The 14,774-nt window shown below is 35.9% G+C and overlaps 1 protein-coding gene across 1 annotated transcript in view; it reads right to left on the bottom strand.

Annotated features, from left to right (window-relative positions):
* Positions 1-1,797: 1,797 nt before the first annotated feature.
* The window catches only part of LOC142345122 (uncharacterized), a 35,954-nt gene continuing 22,977 nt past the window's right edge, over positions 1,798-14,774 (bottom strand). Inside the window, exons 4-6 of the mRNA XM_075397209.1 lie at positions 10,153-10,221; positions 4,477-4,690; positions 1,798-2,071 (exon numbers count right to left, since the gene is read on the bottom strand). Coding sequence (XP_075253324.1) covers positions 1,798-2,071; positions 4,477-4,690; positions 10,153-10,221 — 557 coding nt within the window. The remainder of the gene's footprint in view (positions 2,072-4,476; positions 4,691-10,152; positions 10,222-14,774) is intronic.

Consider the following 14,774-nt stretch of genomic DNA (forward strand, 5'->3'; position numbering starts at 1 on the left):
TTTGTAAAAGGATGTTAACCTTGTAAGATCTTCCAAGAAACGCTGAAAAATTTCCTAAATCTTACCCAACAAGGCCAATCTTGCAAATTTTTGTTAAAATTTACAAGTATAACATCTGTTTCCTTGAAAAGTTTCCTCTTTTGTTATAACAGAGCTCTAGAGCAATTAAGATTTTTTTAAATTATCATTTTATTTTGTATTCGCGATGTAAATTTGATGCCGAAAAATTTTCTCGAAGAAAAGTACTGCCATGAACTTCCACTGTCGATTCTTTTTTTCCCATAGAATCAACGACAACCGAAGATCTGGAAATGAAACATCACAAACTATCAAAAAGCGAATGAAAATGTTTTTAAGAACAGTTTTTGAGAAAATAGTAAAAAAAAACATATTTCTTGCTGATTGGTTATTCTGATGGCTTTTATTGCTTTGGAAACAAAAGTTAAAATTTTCTACTGTTTGATCCTCGAATTCAAAATTTCGTGTAAATTTTAGATAATTGATCAATTACGGCTTCCGATGTTAATCTTGCAATGTTTTTCAAAGACGTAAGCTAAACTTGCGCTAGAGCTTGCTACAAAATCTAGCATGATAATCATCCAAACCCAATTTATAGAACGATTGAAAGGATCAGATATGAGTCCATTTTGGTACCAAAAGACACATGTGATGACGTTGTAAACGTGTGTAGTTTAAAGAAAAAAACATAAAACAGGTTATAAAGAGAAACAATGTTATCGTAAAAATTTCTGAAGCCGAACTCCAGGTCTATATCAGTACTGTTCAAGTCTAAATCCAAGTCTTATCTCGTTTCCCTGTACTGGGCAAGTCTAAATACAAGTCATACAAGTCTGACAAGTCTTAGCCAAGATTTGGATTACACATGGAAGTTGATTCTCAAGTCAAAACCAACTTTTCAAAAAATTTCTTGAGTGAAAATTTTGATTTCTAAAAAATTTTGTAACAGGCCACGTTTTCGAAGTTAATTTTTAGTCACTTGCCCGGGGTGCTTTTAAGACACCCCAAACCCTGAAACCCCTCAACACTATCAATTAGCACCCCGGTGGTCAGAATAGGCTATATTAATGAGTTTTCGGGTGTTTATGAGCCCTTTTCTGCCGTGTTAAGCCAAATTTTAGCCGAAAATCGACATTTCTTAATTCTTCAGATTTGGCAAATATCAAACAAAACCACTAGGGGCAAAATCCTTAAGGAATAAGCATTGTCAGGGTGCCCATGTTAAACCGAGGCCCCGTTCGGTCCAATTGTGATCCAGTACTGAAATTTTGACGTTTTTAGGACCCATTTTTGACTTGCCAAGACTTGGATTTAGACTCGCCAAGTCTTAAATCGGATTTGGATATAGAATTGCCAAATCTTAAATGAGACTTGGATTAGACTTGCCAAGTCTCAGCCCAGACTTGGATTTAGACTGCCAAGTGAAAAAAGTGACATGATCATGGCTCTGAATCAGTAATGAAATGAGACTTGTAAATAGACTTGCGCAGTACTGAAATTGACTTAGCGTTAAGTACGGGTACCCCTCAATCATAAATAAGTTTCTACCATTTGCAGCTCGCAGTGTTAAGCAGCAGTTTTTGAATGGCCAATAACAGCAATTACATGCAGCCCCACATAATATTGCATAAAGTTCTATCTATAAATCGAAAAAATGACCGCCACAGTCCAGTTTAAACGTTCAGCGAAAATTCAGCGTATAAATAATTTCACCAAACTTCGCTATAATTTAGTACATTTTATGCGCTGTAATTCGCTGACGCGACCTCCACAATGGTGTCAGTCGTCCGCACCAGTGTAATTGAATGCTTGAGTGCAAAGCGCATCTGCAAATGAACTCTTGTCTCTAATTTCCAAATCTCCAATCCCGTGCAACATCAGAGCCATATTACTTTGTGGATCAGGCTCGGAATAACCATGGTCTATGACGTCAGTTACCAATTGCGTGACGTCATCATAAAATGTGTTGCGCCATTTCTTGCCTTTTGGTTCCCACCAGATACCAGTCCAGACTGCAGCCACGTCCTCCTGTTCCAAAAAGTTGGCCATAGTGCTGATTTTTGAAAGATCATCGAATAGATGTCGTCCATATACTTGTGCGCACTTCGAGTCGGCCTTATCCCATGTCGCAAACTATTAGTATGGATGTGAACAGATTCTAGCTGAATTTGATTAGGAAAAAAACTGTGTTTTAAAAACTGCCGTTTTCGTTTCGATGCAAAATCTAACAAACCATAAACGTAGATTGTTTTTCTCTGTGGACTTAAATCGCCATAAACTGTAAACTTTTCAAAAATATAGAAATCAAAGCTACAATTTTTTAATCAAACCCTAGAGATCATAATAATCGATTTTTTGAATGAAGTTAACTGCCTAATCAGCTTCTGCAGGAATAAAGACTCGCAAAATTAAATATATCTGATTAGAATTTCTTGCACTAACAGTTGGAGAAAATTACAGGAAACGAGAAAAAGATTGAAACAGCAGAAAAAAACAGATATGGAAATGAAATTTATTTTGAACGACTTCATTCTGCGTTTTCAACAGCAAGAGGTCAATTATTTCAAGTGCCCAAATGGAGAACGTAAAAATACAGCTGCTAAAAGCCGCGAATCTTATTAAATTTGCGCTCATATATTTTGCAAATTAAAGTGAAGTGGACGTAAAGTGCATTCAACACAAAAACAACAGAAACATAAATGAGAGATAACGAAGTGGATGCAAATGTGACGCTAAAAAAGTAAGAAGTCAGAAAGCGGCCCAAAAAAATCTTTTTTTGAACAAATGCACAAGAAAACAAAAACCTCGACACTAACATTACATTGCAAAAAGCAAATTTGCTCGAGTACATAAACTCGGCTCATCGCTGTTTTATGCATGTATTTTAAGCACATGTATTAAGATCAGGAAAGTAAGCGAGCGTGAAGAGGTCCAACAGCCTCAAATTTTGGTAAAAAGGTAGCAGGTTTTCGCATTTTACAGTGTGCGAATACTAGCCACAAGTGTACATGATAAGAATGAAAACTGTGAAAATTAACTCTTATGTTTGCAAAAATGCATGACAAAATTACAAGAATTTTTCAAAAATTACCTCAGATTTTTGAACGACGATAACCCAGGATGAGGTGCCTGATAAAAATGGCCAGCTCCTGATTATATGCCGTCCCAGATATAATGATAGCTAAGTAAACGATTCTGTGCTTGATTAGTTTTCAGTGTTTTCTCTGCAAAAGATTGTTAATTTTAATTAGATGTAAAGGATATTTTTGCCCAATTTATAGGTAAATGGTTGCATTGGACTAATTATTCCGAAACTACTTATTATCCCACAGAAAAACTCTCTAACCCCATGAGGTCAATTTTATCTTATCTCAATTTTAGAATCTCTAAGATATATTGTTGATCTGGGTAAATTATTCCCATCACGCATTTAGTCGTATCCATTTCTGAATCAAATTTTGACTTGTAGAAAAAAACGTACTCATTTTGCTCATTTGTTTGGATTCTTCAAAATTGACCGTAAGGTTAGGTAAATTCTACAAGAAACCCTAGTCGAGACCAGATAGTTATCATGCAAGTTTGTTCTGATCGAACTCTCCGCACATTGGTTGCTAAAGACGCAATTTTATATCTTCAGAGATTTTACGAGATTTTCAGAAATATGCCGATGTATAGATGCATTTGTGTTTGTTTCCAAAGGTAATTAGAAAAAATGGAAGACAATTATTGCCTGCAAGGAAATAAGGTGATCAGAAACATCGTACTCCGGTACGAGCACGTTTCAAAATTTGCATATCGGCGAGAAGAATGAAAAATTATTTTTCAGTGCGTTTACAATAACAACAACTAATCGGAATTTAGTATTGGGTTAGCTCCGATCTGATCCGGAAATTTTCGGCTAAAATTGAATGTCGAAATAAATCCAAACAAAAACGTGGAATTTCCTTAAGGAAAAACCAAGATTTTATAAACCTTAATAGATTTTTGAGACGGTGCATTGTGACGCAAGATTCTGCCAGATTACTGCAAGATCTTGCAAGATAACCATTCAAAGTCAAGTAGGAAATATACTCTCGCCCATGCATTAAGATTGTAATTCAAATTTAATCCAAATGGTCTGTGTTGCGTACTCAGTCTGCTAAGAGTTCAGTTTTGTCTAAAACCTCAATATTTTTTTAAAAATTCAATTTACAATTTTAATACACGAGTGAGCGTCCCCAGTTGACTTCGAATGGTCATCTCGCAAAATCTTGCATTAATGTGGCACAATTTTGCGAGAGACAATGCATCATCGTCTTAAAAATCAAGTAAGTTTTATAAAAATTTTGAGGTTCCGGGTCACCTTCATGATCATACATATGTATGACCAGAGCTGGTCCGAAACCTCAAAATGGGATATTCCATGAGCCAATTCAAACCCGGAGAGAGCCGGTGTTGATGTTTTTTTTTATTTTATACGAAAGAATCTGTTCCGAGTTTGCATCCACAATCTCGTGTACTACAGTGTCAGCAGAAACACCATCACATGCATTCTCAGCATAGCAAATGTCACCATCAGCAGTGATTGCTTCACAGTTCCTGGATCGTGTATACACTCTCTTATAGAGTGATTGTATAACAGTTGACTCCCATTCCCCCCATTCGTATCCAGTATCTGGACAGTTTGTGGGAACTAAAAAACATAAATAAAGACATTTTTTTAAATATTTAATATACATTAAATATTTTAAAATATTTAAATATTTAAATATTTAAATGCGGATTCCCATAAACGAAAAGTGCTAAAGCCGCGTCCCAACTATGAGCCTAATTATCATTATAATTATAAATATAATAAAACTTACGGGGCTAATAAAAATGGAAACCACTATTTCAATAATGGTGGCTACTACGGTAACACCAAGCAAACGTACACTTATGTCAGAGGCGCAAACAGGCCCTGATCTTTCCTAAGTCTAATGCCATTCATCTGTAACTAAAATTATTGATGTTATCCTATTCTCTCCTTGTTCGGGATTTCTTATTATATCTTTTAATTTCAAATCTTAATTACACAGTTAACAGCAACAGTGTAATCAAATTATGTAAAAAACACACCAGAAACGTCGCATATTTTCTCACACTCCTTATTTACGTAATATACCATATAGCAAAGACCCTAATACTATGTGGGGAGGTGGAGACAAACCCCGGTCCAGCAGCAATCGGCTACATGGACCTTCAACATCAGGTTAGTCGTTCTCCTTCTTTACTCAAATTTTTTCACGTCAACGCAAAAAGTGCTAGGAAACAAAGAACACACTTAATGAAACTCATCCCAGACTTGACATCAAACACAATCTTTGACATTACTGAAATATGGTTGACACCTGAGGATGATGAAAAACTCTGGGACCTCGATCCATTGCATAGCTCTTTCAGAAATGATCGGAAGCGCAACACTAAGGGCGGTGGTGTTCTTTTAGCAGTCCCAAAAATCCTGTCTCCTAAAGTGAGACCTGATCTGTGTACACATTTTGAGCAAACGAGTTTTGAAAGCATGTGGGTTGAGTACTCATCCACTGGAAGTGGAACTAAAGCTGTTGTTGCGGTTTTATATAATCCATCTAAAAGTCTGATGGACAGATTTCTGAATACACTCAACCGTTCCATTGATATTGTTGCTGCTGAGGGAAAATCCCCAACCATCAAGGGAGATTTCAAAATAAATTATCTCGAAGAATCTGAAAGAACCAATCTAAGCACTGTTCTCAATCCTTATGGTCTTAAAGTCTGTAACACTTTGCTACCAACTAGAATTACTGAAAATGGGTCGTCCATAATTGATTACATTGCCACCGACACTTCCTTTACTGATTCATTCGTATGTGATACAATATTCAAATCAGATCATTTGGCTCAGTTGGTAATATCCCATTGCAATATTAAACCATCTAAAGAAGCCGTCTGAAAGGTTATATTTGATATGCGTTACTATTCTATACAAGAATTCTGCAAAACCCTCTCACAACAAAATTGGGGTTTTCTATGGACTCTTACTGATCCAGAAAAACAACCGGAGTATTTTAATAATACTTTCGAAAGAGTCTTAAGACTTCACGCTCCTAAAAAAGCAGTCTTTGTTAGGAATGCACGAAAAAGTCAGTTAAAAGGCTGGTTTAATGACGAGTGCAAACATGCCCTGCAAGAAAAGCAAGATGCTTTCAGAACATTTTCTGAAAACCAAAACGAAACAAACCGGAAACACTACCGGGAAAAACAAAGAAATCTTAGAAAAAATATTTCAAGTAATGAAGCGAAAGTGAATAATGATCTCCTACGACAATTGTTTACAGACAAAGTCAGATGGAAGTTCATAAATGAACAAAGAAACTCGGCCCGTCCTAGCGTGAGTATTAATAGTCTTAGAAATTCATTTGGCGACGTTTTAACTGGTCCCATGCAAATAGCCGAACTACCCAACTATAAGTTTTCCAAGCTTGGCGAATACATAGGCCGCAGCAGGAGTGCTCCACCAAACTTCAGAGAGACTGAACATGAGCAAGATTTTAATTGTTTTGGCTTTCGCTCGTTTGCTGTACGCGAAGTAACCGATGAATTACTGCGACTTAGAAAGGACAAACCTCGTGGGCCATCTCCCATCCCACCTTGGGCATTGATTGACAGCGCTCATATTGTGGCACCCGTACTAACTTTGATTTTCAATAATGCTATAATGCAATGTAAGTTTCCCAAAGCCTTAAAGTTAGCAGATATAACACCTGTTCACAAAAAGGGGCGACCCCCAAGACCCAATGAATTATCGCCCCATATCCGTGACCCAAACATTATCGAAACTATTTGAAAAACTGCTGTTCCGTCAGCTCAGTAAATACCTCAATGATACTAATGTTTTATCCCAAATTCAGTTCAGTTTTAGAAAGTCCAGATCTACAAAAGATGCTCTGCTATATTTCACCGAATGAGTACGTCAAAACATGGAGACTGCACTAGACCTTTCAAAGGCATTTGATTCTATTTGCCACCATCGCTTGCAAAGTAAGCTAGTCTCCATTGGTTTTGACAATTTCTCTTGTGCTTTAACACACGATTTTCTTACAGACCGCTTACAAAGAGTTAAACTTAGTGGCATCAGCTCAAACTGGATCAGCGTTAAACAAGGTGTTTCGCAGGGAACCATCCTTTGTCCGGTCTTGTTTCTCATTTATGTCAATGAAATGAGAGATTTAAGAATCACCTCCAAAATAGTTCAATATGCCGATGATACACTTGTTTTCACATCCAATTTATATCCTCAAATGGCAAAGCAAGAACTTGAACACAGCCTAGAAAACTTAGTCCATTTTTTTTAATACAACCACCTTCAGGTTAATCCTAAGAAAACCGAATTCATAACTTTTCCAAACCATCGTTAGCAAAAAGAACCAAATTGATGACATTAGATTTACGCAACGAAAAAATTGAAGTCACAGCATCAAATATCTTGGTGTACACTTAGACAAACACCTCAAGTATGATATACAAGTGAAGTCAAAAAAATGGCGACAAGAATTAAAACTTTAGCCCAAATTCGTGGCAGTTTACCCAGAGAAACAAGGCTGTTACTATATCGGTCTCTGGTAATCAGTAAACTAGATATTCTTCTTTTAACAAGCCTTTCCAAAGAGGCGATATATTCAATTGATCGGCAATTAAACTGGGGTATCAAAACTGCCTTTTTCAGAAAAAAGCTTGACCAGTCATCAGACCTGAAAAGAAAATACGATATACTTTGCTTTGAAAATTTTCTTGCTTATTCGTGTATCAACTATTTAGTTAAACTCATTAAAAATTAGCTGCTATCTTTCACTGACCTTTCGTTTCCCACTTTGGATCTTAAGATTAATTGCCGCACTCTCAAGTTCTCCAAAGTAATCACTTTCAAAAGTCTATATATTAAAAAATCCTACGGAAGCTTTGCGGCTAGTCTTTGGAATGAGGTTGATCGAACAACAAAACAGAAACTTCTCAATTCAAAACATAGCAGATATTCTCTAAAACAATTGTTACTGAAAACACAAACAACAAATTGTTCTAAATCAGTCAATGATCACTGTTGGTCTTGTAAACTTTAATCTGCTATACAATATTTAAGTTTTTACTAACTTCTAGGTTTATCTTAAGTTCTTATTAAACCCGAACAAGGAGCTTGAGTATATTACATTTGAACTCCCCATCTACTTTAAATTACCTTTTTCTTTTTTTTGTTCATCTTCCCATACACTTTCTGTCATAATAATGTAATGTTGGTTACATTTTTCTGGTACCTGTACCTGTATGATAGTAATTCAAGTGTCTTTTCTCACATAGACTTCTAATCTACAGGCACATTTGATGTCCAAAATTAAACTGCATTTAAGGTTTAGAGACCATAGCTTAATATATATAATTCTATTTTGATAATTGATGTTTTCAAATGCTACACCAAAACTTTAATGAGTAAGCCAAATTCTCATTGGGCTGCTGTACAGGCAATTTTCAGAGCAGAAAAATAAACAATTTTCTGTGCCTTATTTTAACCGCACATGCTAATGAAAACAATATTTATCTAACTGGGAATGCATCAGTGCCATTGTTTAATATGCCTTTATAACTCAATAAAAATGCTTCGCCATTTTTTATAAGAATTTTGTTGACTATAAGTCCAAGGCCTGAGGATCTAGACCTATAAGAGAAATCTAATCAGAGGATGCTCCAGACTTTACACTTAGTCCCACCATGTGACCCAAGATATTGCGACCTTGGTGCGACTGAAACCATCTCTGGACAGACTGTTTTCCAGATTTTGCCTTCCCGGGTCGAGGTTTTGTCAAAAAATCAGGTAAGATTAGCGGTGAATAGCGGTGAAAAAAACTTTTTTCACCGCAAAGCGCCCGCATCTTTTAGCGTTGAATGCGCTGAAAGCGGTGAATTTTTGTAAGAATTGCGTTGAATTTTGCAGTGAAAATTTTTTTTTTCACCGCATTCACTGCAATTCTTACAAAAAAGAAACTGCCGTACAAGGGTTCGAACCTCTACCTCATGGGTGATCCACTGAGCCCTCTGTCACTTACTTAAATGCTATTTCCTGTGAATATAAGATAAGCGTTGAAATTAGCGCGATGAATATTTGTAAGATTTGCGATATTAGCGGTGAAAAATTTTTTTTCACCCCATTCTGCTGGTAGCGGTGAAAAATTCTTTTTCACCGCATCCTGCTTGTAGCGGTGAAAAAAATTTTTTTCACCGCTTAAGCGCTGAAAAAAAAAATTGACCGCTTAAAAGTTTTTTTCACCGCATTCATCGCATTGAACGCAAATCATACACTTTTACTCAAATTCACCGCAAATCTTACATCATTTAGCGATTTTTAGCGGTGACACCTCGACCCGGGTTCGAATCAGACCATAACATTTGAAAGAAACATGAGTAGATAATGTTCCAGACGTAGTCATTGATCTGAACCATGGGCAACCTTCGTCTACCCCCACCCCCACCCCCTTCCAACCACCACCACCACCACCACCACCACCACCACCACCACCACCACCACCACCACCACCACCACCACCACCACCACCACCACCACCACCACCACCACCACCACCACCACCACCACCACCACCACCACCACCACCACCACCACCACCACCACCACCACCACCACCACCACCACCACCACCACCACCACCACCACCACCACCACCACCACCACCATCACCACCACCACCACCACGACCACCACCAGCACCACCACCACCACCACCGCCACCGCCACCACCACCACCACCACCACCTTCCATTTTACCTGGCAGAGGATGGGAATTTGTACTAGCAAAACTACTCAGCTACAAGCATCTCAAAAGCCGAATGTTTAATAAGCGATTGTGTATTCGAATAACTTTTCATAAGTCGAGGTCTAAACCTGGGAAAAGCTGTTTTCTCAAGCACGGAATAAACAAATCATATATTGGAAACTATCTCTCCGCAAACCATTCTTCATTTTTGTCTACATGATTCTAATCATTAAGGCCTCCTCAAGCCAGTGTATGCCCAGCCCACTATAATATTTATTATGACGATTTTGTGAATACTAGAGAAAATAGATTGAATAACCTGTTGAATTCGATGTCCAATTAGCTGAAGCCTCTGAGGTCGTAATTGGGTCAATCGCAGGGCCTATCACTAAAAAAGAACAACAGATTCCTATTGGCCATTGATTACGGGCACTGGCTGCCATCAATTCTCTAAAAAGTCAAGGATATTAACTTATATAAATAGGGCCGGGAATTTGGGGTTTTACAGAAAACAGTGTGATTTGCTTGCCAATTGCGAGAGGTAAAAAAATGTTGACTGGTAATAATTGCCATTTTTACAGAAGTTAAACGCAATTTAAATGCAATTCTCGAAATTATAGCGATGTTTACTTTTGACATTGCAGCCTGGAGAGATTGCTGCTGTACATTTTTTGCGTGTATTCTACCTGTCAAAATAGGGCAATTATCTGTTGGCAACTTTGAAGGGTGTTGTAAAGTCATGCATCATCATCACTTAAGTATGGTATTATTTAGTGAAAAATAGTTGATGTTGCATTGTATCCGTTTCAACATCAAACTATGTTCCCGGATTTTTACGAGTTCACTGTCAACTTGAAGAATCTTGCCAACTAGTAAGCTTTATATGCAAAGTTGCAACCTCGGTGGTTACTGCATGTAAAAATACCACATACCCGGAATGCTTTAACAATAAATTTTTGTTTTAAGTTTTACAGAATTAAAGCGATCTCGTAGTGTTTTTAACATCACAAAGTTTAACTTATTCTTTTAACAAAATTTGGCTTTGAGGCTCTTTTTTGATGCACGTTTCTTCAACCAAATCTATCTAATTTTTTTTTACTTTATAGGAAAATTCACTTTCTAATTTTTGATGTCATCTACCTTGTTTTTATTTAACTTTATTGTTCCCACATTATTTGAAATAACGGTGAGATTTTTATGGCAGCCCCACTCTTTTTGTTCAGACACTTTTTGATTTTTTAGGGCATTTCAGACAAACATATGTGGTATCAACCTAAACTTCTCTGCGTCTAGATTTTCAATACAAAGAGATGTTTTACAATTGCTGCTTTTAAAAAAAGTTTTTGCAACAATTTTGGCCCACAATGTAATGCAAATTAGCCTCGACTTCAGCTAAAATTCGATAAAAACTCAATGAATTGAGACAAATAGCAGTTTTCTAATTGTATACTACGAAAAATATCTTATAGTTTTCTCAATGTCTCCATCTAGTAGAAAAACACAAAATTTGCGCAAAAATACAAGCATTTTGCGTGTAAAATTTTGGACAAATGGCAACATTTAGTAATTTTTTTGAATTTTGCAGTTCTTCACCAATTTTAACCTATTTTTTTGTCGAATAATTCTCCCCTTGGGCAAATTGTATTAGTCTTGAGAACCATGAGGAGCATTATATGAGATTGGTCTATTTTCGGTGAATTATTAAAGAAAATTTTTGAAAAAAAATACAACTTGATTTCAAATCGAACCTAAAAACAACTATGGAAAATTGATTTGTGGAAATATCTCGATTTCAGATAATTTAGATGTTCATTTGTCATATTTGTGTACATAATCATTGACACTCTAGTAATCAAAAAAGTATTTACGGCAAGCTTCCTGTACTGAGACAGCTATAACTGATTAACCTTTTCAAATAGTTTTTATTGTATTGGGGTTGCAGTTTTTCTATATACAACACTTCAAAGATTTCAATGACTTTCAGTAAATTGTGCGGCGTGATTTGAATTGCACTGGGTTTGAACAGGTAGGAAAACACAGCTGAGAGCCCGAATCACTATTTTTGTAGTACAAGAGTAATAAAAATTGTGAGCTTTCGTTGATGTGTGGTGCTATGACTGCATTCATTCTTATCCCAAAAAATTAACAAATAACTGTTATCTCAGATTAATCAGCAAAAAATTTTTCCGATATTGAACTCTTATTCTTCTGTTTCTTGCCAAAAAAACAATAAAACAAAGGCCTGAATTGCTTTCTAATAATTAATATACTCTTGTTTTTGATGCTTTCTGTACGTAGCTTATAGTTCTTTCTTCTTTTCTAAATGAGGTTTTTTAGGGTTCCCTAACTGTAAAATAAAAAAATATATAGTTTGTTACAGAGTATTTAAACCTAAAATACACCACAGGCCTACTCCTGTTTTTTAAGTTGACCCAAAGAGCAGCTTGTAATTTAACGTCAGATGTATGTAAGCTACAGAATCCTTTTAATAAATTCAGTGTTATCACACAGATAACATCCCTCAGAAGGTGAAGTAATTAGTTGAACATTTCATTACTTTGTTCTTTCAATCTCAAATTTGTGTTTGCACCATTGCCGCAGCTTAGTCTTATAAGCCTTCTATCTTTGGTTGTATGCCCTCTATTTTTGTTTTTAGTTTTTTTTTAAGGTTTCTAATTTTAGTGGTTTTTTCAGAAAGATGAATGCCACCTGTTTGAAACCGAATTTGCTTTCGTTGGTCCAATTTTCAAGTAGCCATTTTTTTCTTGAGACTTTTTCATTGAATGTTTGATGGTGCGTGCTTTATTAGTTTACATATTTTTCATCTCTGCGTAAACTCGTTTTGAAATTTCTTTGATACCACAGAAGGTTTGAAGAAATGTTTTCTCAATTACATTTTTCTCATTTGCGTTATCAGTAGCAAAAAACTCAGTTATTGTAAAATAAACCAAGTAGTTAGAATTGTGATTTCATTGTTGTTTTTTTCTCCAGCTGTACTTCAATACTCGGTTTACTATATTTTTCCACTTTCGTAAATAGATTGAACTGTTTTTGTTTATTTTTTTAGTTTTTTAGAAATTGCTCGATTTTTCTTTCTGTTGTTCAACTGGTATATTTTGAAGCCCCCGTTACGTAGCTTGTGCTTTTGCGTAGTAAATTGTTACTTAAAAATTGCACTTGTTTCCGGGGTTTCAAATAATATGCCCTCATTAAACTGTGGTCACAAACAGAAAAAATCATGACTGCTCAAGTCACTTCTTACTTCTGATGCTATTTATTGCTTTCGTTCAGCCAGAAACACATTTAAGGAAAGGTTTTATGAAAAACTTCAGAAAAATGGAGACAATTTTGTCTCGTTGATAAAGTGAGTCAAATATTCGAATTAAGTTCGGCAGTTAAAACGAATACAATTGTGTCGGCCTCCAGTATTGTGTTTTTAGAATCAGTTGAAATGACACTTGAAAACCACCATTCGATGAAAACAGGTGATTTGAATCCCATTTTTGGTGATGATATGCGAACAAATGTGATTTCATTTTTTTTTGTGAATTATCCAGTTGAATTTGCCAATATTTTTGTCCACGGTGTTTTTCCCGAGAAGAATAAAAAGCGTTTTAAAATCAGTTACCTTTGAGTCGCAAGCCAGAAACCAATTTCGCAATGAATTTATTAACAAACACTGAAGCAACAAAATTAAAACCACCAACAGTGCGAATAGAATTAGAAACTAAAAATTTCAACTTTTAGTAATAGCACGTTTGAGGAAAACTCTTATGGTATTAATTATCAATATGATAGGTGGAAATAAGTATTTTTTATTTAAAGAAAAATTTACTCAGACTTTTGGTTCTTCTTGTACACTCAAACATTTTTTTGTTGTTTTTTTTCAAGCTCTCGCATAATTACATTGACTTTTTTGGTAGCAGCTTGATTTTAAAAAATTTGGTTTGAAGACAACTTTTTTGGCGATAACATTTCAGATATTTTTTTTGTATCTTATGCTTCCAAATGCGAATGTGGCAGCATGTTTTGCCGCGCACATAACAAGTGATTATTTTTGTTTCTTTTTATTTCACGTTTATCAAGCGCAGAGACAACAATATTTCGTTCATATCAAATGAAAAGCCTTTTTTCTTTTTGAGACGTAACCGAACAAAATCGGTCAAATCACTCTTAAACGAATTATCAGCATTTTCCAGTTTTATAGCACTAAATGACGAACGTTGATCAAGAGATATAAAATTGATCAAGCAATGAAAACGCGTAAAGAAGACCATCAGCATTATTTTGGTTGCTGTAAATTTACTGTTACAACTATTAGAGATTTGTTAATTGATTGTTTTTATGACAATGTAAGGTTTCGAGGAAACTAAAAGAAGCAAATATCCAGCCAAAAGCAGATCATATGACCAGCCAACAGCAGAGTTTGTCGATATGACTCCCCGGGCCGAGGATTTTTGCTAAATTGATGTAATATCAGCGGAACCTAGCGTTGACAAGTCGGAAAATTCAGCGCAATTTTCTTACAAAATTTTGCGATGAATGCGTTGAATTTAGCGTAGATCGTACATATTTTGCGTTGAAATTAGTGTAGATTTTACTTATTTTGCGTTGATTTTGGCGTAGATCTTACATAATTTGCGTTAAAATTTAGCGTTGATCATACATATTTTGAGTTAAATTTAGCGTTGATTCTACAAAAAACAACGCGGAAATTTCTCGGTACGGGACTCGAACCACTGAACTGCTGCTTACTTGTCGTCTTTTCTTCCACTGTGCCACAGAACCTGTAACATCACATTTCGCATATTTTGGGCGTTTCTTAGCGTTGATCTTACAAAATTTTGCGTTGAATTCAGCTTAGTTCTCAATCGATATGTGTTCATTTTTTCCTCTAATTTCTTTTGTTTTCGACTCTTTGCTGTTCTTCTTGAACGCAAC

This window comes from Convolutriloba macropyga, chromosome 8, assembly GCF_964194025.1.
Source record: "Convolutriloba macropyga chromosome 8, txConMacr16.3, whole genome shotgun sequence".
Taxonomy (NCBI): domain Eukaryota; kingdom Metazoa; phylum Xenacoelomorpha; order Acoela; family Convolutidae; genus Convolutriloba; species Convolutriloba macropyga.